The sequence below is a fragment of the Malania oleifera genome, chromosome 3 (assembly GCF_029873635.1).
Source record: "Malania oleifera isolate guangnan ecotype guangnan chromosome 3, ASM2987363v1, whole genome shotgun sequence".
Classification (NCBI taxonomy): Eukaryota; Viridiplantae; Streptophyta; class Magnoliopsida; order Santalales; family Ximeniaceae; genus Malania; species Malania oleifera.
In genome coordinates, this window is record NC_080419.1 from 66093829 (window position 1) to 66105322 (window position 11494).

The 11494-nt window shown below is 35.5% G+C and overlaps 1 protein-coding gene across 1 annotated transcript; it reads left to right on the top strand.

The window, feature by feature from the left end:
* The first annotated feature begins 533 nt into the window (after window positions 1-533).
* LOC131151341 (galactolipase DONGLE, chloroplastic-like) lies at window positions 534-1904 on the top strand. Its single transcript, XM_058102583.1, has one exon. The coding sequence runs from the start codon at window positions 534-536 to the stop codon at window positions 1902-1904; it is 1371 nt and encodes a 456-aa protein (XP_057958566.1).
* The last annotated feature ends 9590 nt before the right edge of the window (window positions 1905-11494 follow it).

Sequence of the window (11494 nt, forward strand, 5' to 3'; positions counted from 1 at the left end):
GATAGACAACTTTAATATAGAGAATTGTAATCATAGAAAATTAGGCATACGGTAATACAAGCTTAATTTAGGATTGAATTATTTGTTATTCGTTTTGATCAAATGTTGACTTGACCGGCCTTGAGAAAAAATCAAAACAAAAAAATTAAAAATATTTCTTAATGGACCGGGCTAATCGACATAAAAAATTACCTAGCCTTTTGTAGATTTTAATTAGTGATTTACAAAACCCCACCACCCATGCCCAATTTTTAACTTAAAGAATTAAATTTATAGAAAACCTGATACATTGAAATAAGAGTCTAAAAGAGTTGAATTATTTTAAAAATTATTCATCCAATGTTGATGCAACCCCCGTTGAAGAAGAAAAACGATCAATGTAAAAGAAGATTTTTCATTCAAGAAAGTCTAGAATGGACCTTGGAGTTTGTAAAAAATTTAACTGGGAACAATCCCCGCCCGACATACACACATGCATGTATAAATTTCCTCTCTACCTCCAAGTGCTAACTCTATAGCTTCCATAGTTTACCATGAGTCTCCATACATTTTCATGGGACACCTGCCATCGGCCCTGCTTATACAGGCAGGTCTTTCCACCGAAGAAGAGTAAACACACTTATGCAAGGCGAGCATTTGTTGTTTCTGCCATTTCAAGTGCACCAGCGGCAACAACAATCGCTAAAACTACGTCTAGTTTAGCCCATGCTTGGAGAGAAGTTCAAGGTTCCAACGATTGGAAAGATCTTCTGAAACCCCTGCATTCTGTACTCCGTGATGAGATCATTCGATATGGTGAGTTTGTCAATGCATGTTACAAGGGGTTCGAGATTGATCGGACCTCGAAACGCTACTTAAACTGCAAGCATGGGAGGAAAAGCTTGTTAAGTGAACTTGGATTGGGAAACTCTGGTTATGAGGTAACTAAGTACATCTATGCCACCCCCAACATCACCACTCCAATAAGAAATGTAGCATTTTGCGGCCATTGGATCGGATTCATTGCCGTGTCATCCAAGGACGACGTGATCACGAGGATAGGTAGAAGAGATATTCTGGTAACGTTTAGAGGGACAATGACAACTACGGAGTGGATCGTCAACCTAATGAGCTCCTTGACTCCGCCACGGTTTGATCCTCAGAACCCACAGTCCGATGTTAAGGTTGAGTCGGGGTTTCTCAGCTTGTATACTTCGGACGAAAGGAATGGCAAGTTTGGGCTCGGAAGCTGTCGCGAGCAGCTTCTTTCTGAATTGACACGGCTTATAAACAAGTTTAAAGGTGAGGAATTGAGTATAACTGTGGCTGGGCACAGCATGGGGAGTTCGCTGGGTGTTCTGTTTGCTTACGATGTCGCCGAGCTTGGATTGAATAGGAACTGCAGATTGGACCGAGAAATCCCGATCACAGTTTTCGCATTCGCCAGCCCAAGAGTCGGGAATGCCGGCCTCAAGGAACGTTGCGAGGAGCTGGGTGTGAAAGTTCTAAGAATAGCCAATGTCAGGGACCCAATCACCAAGATGCCTGGGGTTGTGTTCAACGAAAATTTTAGGATTTTAGGAGGGGGATATGAGTTTCCATCGAGTTGCTCGTGTTACGCTCACGTGGGTGTTGAACTGGCGATCAACTTTTTCATGATGCAAAACCCTACGTTTGTTCATGACCTTGAAGCTTATATAAGTTTACTGAGATGTCAGGATCAAGTGCAGATTCAAGAGGTATATGATGACATGGTCATTAGTTTCTGGACTTGGGCGAGGAAATGGTTCAATTTGCACAGAATTTCAGCACGTCAGCCATGGGTGATCCTCAGAGACGCCATGGTGAACATAGTTGAGTACCAGAGGACCAAGACTCATACAGTGTTACCAATTCAAGCATCATTTGTACAAAAGAAAAATTAGTGTGCATCATCTCCCCTAAATCTTCATTGATTGAATATTTATTTCATATCAGTTTGGAGGAAAAGGAAAATAAAAATAAACCTTTGCTCCCGTTTCGTTCCCAGTGCGTTGAGCGGTAATTTTTTCTTTTAAAAATAATATTTTATTTTCCTTTTCAATTATTGCGCCTAAGAGAATAGTTATAAAGATAAAACATGTTCAATGTGAGAAGAAAAATAATTTTTTCAAAGAGAGAAAAATAAATTAATTTCTTCTATAGCAAACAGAGAATTTATTTTTCCTCATAAAATAATTTTCTACTTTTCATTGGAAGGTATTTTTAATTCTAACAAATATGCCTAGAAATAGTAAAATATAATGTTACATAATACACTTCACATTGACTATTGTTCTAAATATTTTGTTGTCTAAATTCTAAAGTTCTATTATTCTAAATATTTTGTTGTCTAAATTCTAATGTTACATTTGACCTTCTACACTCGTTTCTTAAGGCACGATCAACAATAGTCCCATATGGATTTTACATATTCATACATTGATTAGTTTGGTAGTCTAAAAAAATTGATTAGTTTCATAGTCTAAAAAACTAACACTTTAGGTAAACTATTGAGTTAAGGCATAATATATATTAGGAGAAATTATACGAGGGACCTGTCCTTTCACGTGTCCATGTGCTTGTTGTAGACACCTCATTTTGTCTTGATCATTACATAATAAAACTTTGAGTTTTTTCTTTAATTTAGTTCTTTTAAGTCATTGGGTTTTAAGTGCTATCTAAGGTCTTCACCTAGCGGTTTTCTCGTTTTGATTCTCTCTCAGCCTCACTGCGCTAAAATGTTTCACTAATTAGGCCTTGTGTACAAATTGTTGTTTAGTCACACGTAGGTAGTAGAAGAACAATTTTTAAGAAAATACAAAAAATGAAAAGTTTGGTCCTCATATGTTGGGCTATTGTAGTTGGGCTTTCTTCATCACTTGCACACACAAGAGAAATAATTCCAATGTTAGATCACACGTTTATGCCAATTGGACCCATTTTGGGCCACTGTTTGCAACTAAAAGATGGTGTGGGCCCACATTGGCTTCATTTTTGAATTTGGCAGCAATTAAGCCCAACCCTAGTAGTCTCACACGATTGTTTCCATGGCAGACAAGGCATGCTTGCCTTCTCCTTCTGCATGCACCATTTTTCAAGTGGCTAGTTCCTGTGGCCAGCCACCTTCACTTTCTCCCCATGAGCTGGTCATAATACTAGTTTGTCTATAAATAGGGCATGTGGTTAACTCCGGAGGAGGGGCTAAAAATTGAAAATAAGGGATAAATTGAAACAAAATAGAGAGGGGATTGAGATTTGGGGGCTAAAAATTGGAAAATATGGGAAAGTTTGGAAAATTTAGATTTCAAAGGGAAAAGAAGTTGAAATAGACAGACTTGGGAAGAAAATAAAGTTAGGAAGTTGGGAATTGAGATAGAAAGGGAGAGATTTTTAAGGGAGGTTGGAAAATTTAGATTTTTGAGGCTATAGAAATTGAAATAGAGAGATTAGGGAAGAAAATCAAGTTAGGAAGAAGTTGGGGATCAAGATAAAAAGGGAGAGAATTCAAAGGGGGTTGAAGATTAACTTAAGCTAAGGACAACAAAAATAGAGATAAAAAGGAAGTGTAGAAATTTTAAGAACATATTTAGAAGTCCTTGAACGAGCTTAGTAGAAAAGACTAAAAGGTTAGTACCCCTTCCTTGAACCTATTTATTAAATCTTGGAATTATTGAGTTGATCATACAAGTTTACATTTAATTATAGAGAAATCCCAAAAACAGAATCATTAAAGCCCAAAAATAAGAATTTCGCAAAACCCCAAACCATAATCCCCCCAAAGGCTAGCCAAACTGATCCCAACAAAGCCTAGAAAAAATTTCAAAATGGAACCCCTAGAACCATACTAATACCCTACAAAAACCAAAAGGGGTCTAATTGAATTGACCCTAAACATTTGGGTCGGTTTGACCTAAATCCCTAATTTAGACCAAAAAACTCGAATCTAATACCCAAACTCAACCCAAGGACCCATGTCAATTTCACTCGAGTCGAAGTTAACTAACTTTGATTTGACCTGAATCTGACCCAAGTTAACCTTGACCTGGGTCAATTATCCTAACTTCGTACCGAGCCTACTTTAAGAACCTAGATCTAGCCCAATATTTAATATAACCAATCTAAGCCTATAAGTCCATCCTAGCTCTACCCATAGCAGGCCTAAATTCCGTACACCATGAATTAAGCCTTGAATTAAACATAAACTAAAATCAAATCAAAGCCCATAAGACTTCACTATAAAACATAGGTTTTTAGTGACAAATTTATTAGTGACGGATACAATTTTGTCACTAAAAGTTGGTATTTGTGATGATTTTTAAGAACCGTCATTAATAGTGTAAGCATTAGTGACGATTTTAGCACTTGTCACTAATACGAAACTATTAGTGATGGTTTTTAAAACCATCACTAATAACATCGTCACTACAAACTGATTTTCCCGCCCAAACTATCACGGGAAACCATTTTTTGCGCAAAAATTATCCCGAGAAAATATTAACGACGATTCTATGGATATGACGAATAAAATCCGTTACTAAAAGTCGTTATTAGTGACGATTAGGTAGCCGCCACTACTATTATTGTATTAATATATAAAAATCATATAGTTAACACTATTAGTAACAAATTTTCAAAACTATCACTAATGACATATATTAGTGATGGTTTAGAGTCATCACTAATAGTCTTTTTATTTAAAAAATTTTAAAATAATTTTGTAAATAATAGTAGTGACAGTTTGGAAAAATTCATCACTAATAATAAGGTATTGGTGACAGTTTAGATTCGTCAATAATAGTCTTTTTATTTAAAAAATTTAAAAATAATTTAATTAACAATATTAGCGACTGTTTGGGAAGATTCGTCACTAATAATATTGTATTAGTGACGGTTTAGATTCGTCACGAATAAGCTCTTTACTTAAAAAATATAAAAATAATTTAGTTCAATATATTAGTGACGGTTTAGGAGATATTAGTGATGGTTTAGATTCATCACTAATACACATAAGTATATTTACCCGCGCCGCTTGGGTTTCCCCAAATTCCCTCATTTCTCTCCTTTCCCTTTCCCTCCTTTCTCTTTCCCTCCTCCCCTCCCAACCCTGATCTGTTTCCCTCCTCCCCTCCCGATCCTCCTCTCTCCATCGCAGCACCAGCCCCTCACTGTCGCCGCTCATCGCAGCCCCTCTCTATCATCGTTTGTCACAGCCCCTCGTCGTCGCTGTTTGTTGGAGCCCCTCACCCGTCATTGCTCGCAGAGCATCACAACCTCTTGCCCATCGCCGTTCATAGAGTCCCTCGCCTGTCGCCATTTTCGTCGCAACTTGTAGAGTAAAGTTTTTCAAAAAGACCCAAACACCTTCTTATATTCTACAAAAAAAAAAAATTTGAGATAAAATTTGTTTCTAGTAAAACTGTGATATTTATTTTTTTATTTATTTATAATTTCTAATTTTAATTTTTATAATTTTTAACAATTATACCAAATAGTGACTAAGAAAAAGAAAACTTGGATTACGTAAAAAACCTTAATCTTTTTTATTTGGGATAAATTGCACATCAGTAGCCTTATTCATTGCAAGTAAATAGTTATAATAGTATGAAAAGAACCCTATGCATAAAACACTAAGCCAAGGACTTAGGATTAGTTTTGTTGCCCATAGATTTTGAAAATATTATTTTAAAAAAGGAATTAATAAAAAGGAGCTAATTCTTGAAAAAAAAAGTTTGGTCAAGGAGTTTTTGCAAAATTTTTTTGGTTAAGGAGTTGATTTTTGCAAAAGTTGTTTAAGATGATTTTATTGTATGAGAGGGACCGACAAAGACCACCTAATCTTTTAAAAAAATATAATTTTTTTTTCTCAAAAATCATTGCAGTTTGTCATTGGTGGGCATATTTTGGAAGTTGGTTCAGGCTAGCCTTTGTAGTTCCATTTGATGAATTATACACATTTTTAGTATGTAGACATAGTAGATACAATCATAATCCTAGGTATGACCACAAAGCCCCTCTTCCCTTCCATAGGTACTCAACTTAAAAAATGAAGCGCATTTAACCAAATTTTTTATAGTCTTAGGTTACAAATTTCAAAATAGTCAAAGTATCCTGAGTGTTCTTCCTTTTAATTGTTAATCCTTATTATATTCAAACAAATTATATACCATCCAAAATATCCTTGTCGAACCTTTGCCACTCAATTCCAATGTCATCTATATCAAGGAAACTTGAATAGTCACATAACCTTCCATTTCTCTCCAACTTTCCAATTTCACAAAATAAATGTTGCAATTATGTGCAACACAATTTCAACCTTTGAGCATCCCTCCCTATTAATATATGTGCTTCATCCAGTTATAAATTGAAAACGAATCGATGTCTCCTTTGCAAGAGTGGTGAGAAATTTTTGAATTATTTATTTATACATTACTCGTTTACTAACGAAATCTGAACTTATTTTTTGAAATCCTACAATTTCATTGGGCTACTCCTCGTTTTATTTTTGATCTTTTGCACAGCTGACATTTAAAGAATATTAAAGCCTATAGATCTAACGTGTAATTCCCTAAATCATTTTTTGAGAGGTTTAGAAATAGAGCAATGACCACTGGATAGCACTAAAAAGGGTGTTGAAATATCTCAAGAGTACTATAAATTATGGACTATTTTATTGTGGATTCCCTATAGTTATAAAAGAATTTTTTGATGCTAATTAAATATTAGACACAAATCATGTCGAGTTCATAAGTGGCTATGTTAACATACATGCATAGCAAAGTCCACTTTGGAGAAATCGTTTGTAGCTATATAAAATATTAAATCTCTTAATATTTCTTTCTTTTTCTTTTTAAAAAATATTTATATCTTGCGATCATTTACATGAATAGGCTTCGAAAGTAATATGATTTGATTAACTATTCTATTCATTCTTTATTAAATTTCTTGAATCAATATTTTTCGTTATCTTGATTAATTTATACTTTCTTTAACAGTTTTTAATAAATGATGTAATTCATGAAATGGAAAAAAGGATGATTAACATTTTTACTATCCATAATTAACCGAATAACTAAATATTTTTTATGGATGTTGGTGTTTGTGCCCCACCTTGTGCGATGCCCCATCCCTACGCACTTAAGGTTTTGTCTTTCCTTGCCAATGCCTCCACGAACGGAGCCTTGGGCTACCTCAAAGCACGACCACTTGCCACGATGCGCTGCCAAGCAGCAGAGGGTCTAGGACCCGCCAAGGGGAGAGTCTTCTTCCAAGGGTCGAGCGGCCTTGAGCAAGCATAAACGAATTTCGAAGGAGATGAGAGCACCAAGGGTGACTATTGAGGATGTGCAGTTTCCCCCTCCATTTTCTGCTGTGCCACCCATTAGAGAGCAGTCCTCGAATGTTACCCCAGGGCTTACAGAGGATATGCTCAATATGATTCGGCCGACCATGCCACTGGATGTTGCCGTGAGACCTCCGACGGACATATTTGACCAGCTGGTGTCACTCCGTATCCTCAAGCAAATGCAAACCACCAACCTCCCCTTTTACCCCTAACTTGCATCGTACTTTGGAGGAAATGACACAATACCGAGACGCCGCTAGAGTAGTAGCCGCCTCGCCTTGTTGGGCTAGTTCTGATTCTAATTTTAATTCTGACTCTGATTAGGATAGGCTAGATGCTTGGGATCTTTTTATGTGCTTTATATTTTTCTTATGTGTTGTGCTCATGCATACTTTGCTTTTCTTTCCTTTTCTTTTATTTATTTTTTCTTGTATTCTATTTTACAATGCTTTTGAATGGATGTACGTGTGCTTTGATGTTTCTATCTATATTGTACTTGTAATGACTTGCTTGTCTAATCATGTAATAAAACATATCTGATAACATAGTCAACCTGAACCCGTGGGAAACGGGGACACACCTGTCATATACAGTGAAAACCTAGGCAACAGTAAGTGTAAATCATATTCTTATAACCACAAAATACATAATAGCAGAGTCAACTATAATCCAAAACACTGTGTTTATATACAATCCCCAAAATACAAAGATATATACATATCTAGGAACCAACAACATACATCTCCTGTTCCTAGATCAAAACTTACCCTCCTAGCGGGGTAGTATCACACTATCTCAATGGCGGCTTCGATCTGCCGGTCTTTTTAGGTTTCCTAAAAATTATTTAAGTTTGGGGGGTGAGACACTTCTTAGTAAGGGAAAATAAACTAAATGCAACAGTGTGGCAAAATGAATATTTGATGCTATAATACATATACAATACATTTCATATGCTAGAAACCATTCATCATAACATACTAAATAATTATATACTTTTATAATTTCTAATAATTCATACTGATTATGAAATGTCTGATATAACTGATAATACTATAATTTACATAGGATGTATAACTAGCTGATGTCATGTATTACCCTTCATGACAGGTAGTGCAGCCTGAAGACAGGACCCGACAGTGGCTAGTCGACCACTGTTGAGTCAAAAATGTCTGTAAGTACGATGGGCCCACCACACCCTGGTCCATACTGCTAAGTGGACGTCTACAACTTTACACTGAAAGCCACATTGACTATCCATCTCCCACCCCCTCTACTTGTAGGGGCGGTTAGCACAAGTCTGAACATAAATATCTAATCTATATAGCTATGGTACCGTGCTCTTGTAACTGAAATGAACTAACATCCGGGTTCTGATAACATAAAATACATGATAATATACTTGTCTAACATAAATAGATTGATAGCAATTTCTATAATAACATAGGTACATACATATGACCTTACACCAATCTCTTTTATATCTGTGGCCTTGCATAGAGCATTCATAAATACGGCCTTGCGCTGGCTATCAATCTCAGCCTTGCACCAAACATTTCATACATATCATTCTGAATAAATAATTCATTTATCATATATTTTAAACCATAATGTACTGCATTATTTCATAATCTCTGAAAACATACTTTATTCATAAAATTGTCATATCATAATAGTTTCCACGTAAAATAATACTCATGCCACACAATGCTATATAAAACCATACATTCTATTCTAAAATCATATTTTCTGTATTTCATACTAATATACATATTTCAACGCAATAGCAGTATTTTTCCTAAATATGCATTTTCTCAATAATAAACAAATATAATACATGTTTTTTTGAAACTTAACTTGCTGATAATAATAATAATTCACATGGAAAATAATTGCTTTAGTTTATTCCCTTTCCTAATTTCTAAAAACCCCCCCTAAAATTCACTGGTCCTGCACTTGCAGGGTTCCCCGTTCAACACTCTGAAAATGACAACTCTCAGAACTAAACTTCAGTATTTTTCCGTGAATAACATTTCCTATAACTATGGGAAGACCAAATTTTGAATAAAAAAGTCTCACCTTAAACCAAGGATGAATTTCAAAGTAGCTCCACCGACGATCCACTCCAATAGGATTGCAGAGAACTTTTCCAGGAGCGTAGTGGTGGCTTTAGATTGTCGAATCGGCAAGAATCTGGCTCGAGATCTTAGAGAGAAGGAAGGAGAGACAAAATGAGGAGAGAGAGAGAAAAATTCTCGCAAGATTTTCATCCATAAAATGAAGGTTAGGCCTATTTTATACATTGGCCTTCGTCGACGAGTCACGTCACTTAATCGACGAGTCACGTCACTTCATCGACAGGTCAAGAAGAGAATTCATCGAAGAATGTTATTTTTCGTTGACGAAGTCTGTTGCCACCCTCTTTTACTATTTCCATTTTCCTCTCTTTATTATTTAAATACCATTATTCTTTGGGTCATTATAGTACTGCCTCTGAAATTAATGAAAATACATGGTGCTTTTGGTTTCTACCTGTATGTTGTGTTTCACTATATCATTACATTTTTCTAGCTATTTTAGGATTTTATGTGGATGTTACTTACACAAATAAGGTAGGCAGATAAGTGTTCACTTTTTTTCTCCTTCTTGTGGCGTATTTTCCTTTTTTTGAACGAGGGCAAATGGAAATTGTGTTCTCAAGTATTTAATTTTTATTTGTCCCTAGGAGAAGGAGTCCTGGGATATGATTACTCAGGAAAAGATTGAAGCTATTGGTAGAAAGAATGAAGAAGGAAATGCATTGTTCAAGACTGGTAAATATCTTAGAGCTTCAAAGAGATATGAAAAGGTACATTTGCCCAGCTGAATTTCATGAAGATGAACTCTGATGATATTTAACCCTTTTGGGAATGTTCTAACTTCATTTGAAAATTTTCTAAAACACAGGGTGCCAAGTTCATTGAGTATGATTCCTCATTTGTTGAGGAATAGAAGAAACAGTCCAAAACACTAATGGTTACTTGCAATCTTTACAATGCAGCTTGTAAATTGAAGCTAAAGGATTATAAGGAGGCAAAGAAGTTGTGCACTGAGGCCTTTTTAGATGAATTGAAATTTTCTTTTATTCTTCCTTACTAATATGTTTTCTCCTTTTGGGGATTGAATGAGCTGTCATTATGAGCTGAAGTGTGGGGTTTCTTTTTTGGTGGTTCAAAATGCTTATGTAGGTGCTAGATGGTGAAGGTAAAAATAAACTAACCTTTAGTTAGAGAGCTTGTATTAGTACTTTAGTATATCCAAATTTTTGTCATTGCCCTCACGACATCATAAGATCAAGTCATTTTGAAAGCCAATTACTATTTTCCTGGGAGTATCTCCCTTTGTAATTTCATAGTTATGTAACTTAAATGCACTCACAATCTCATGTTATTTATGCTTATATGCTTTTGTGAGATCATCACTGCACTTACTATCCATAATGTACTGAATGATTGAATTTATTTGATAAATGGTTTATATTTTGATATGAAATATTATTGAGCTATACTGAATTGCATGCTTGAACTGAACACCATCTGCATGGTTGATGCAGAATCTTATAAACCGCATGCTGATAGTTGCTTAGGTTGTTGCTTGTTTGGATTGAACGTGTGAGAACACATAGGGGAGTTGAGCTCCATCCTTAGTGAGTTGGCCTAAATTTAACTATCTTAGGGATTCAAATGAAACATATTTTTATTGTTTTTGTGATTTGCAGATTTGGGATCTATTTATAGACAACATGCTACCAAAATGTCATTAGAAATCCTATACATGACTATAATCATTAAAATGTGTGCTAAAATGATTACAATGTCCTATATATTTTGAAAGGATGAGTGAATAAATGAATAATTGAATTTCATCCTTATACTTTCTATTAATTTCCTACATCACTAGGGCATTGCTTGCTAGTTGAGTTCAAAGCGTCTACATGCTTGATTGAGAAATTGTGAAGTCACAGGGATAGGTTTTTAGATGAATACGTGCAAGGGGTACATGATAAAAATGGAGTTCGCGTGTCCTCGTGCAGACTAGACCAGTAGAATAAGATGTGCATGAACCAATTAAATAACATGAAAGGTCAAACTTCAAGGTATAAACTTTGTGTGCCTT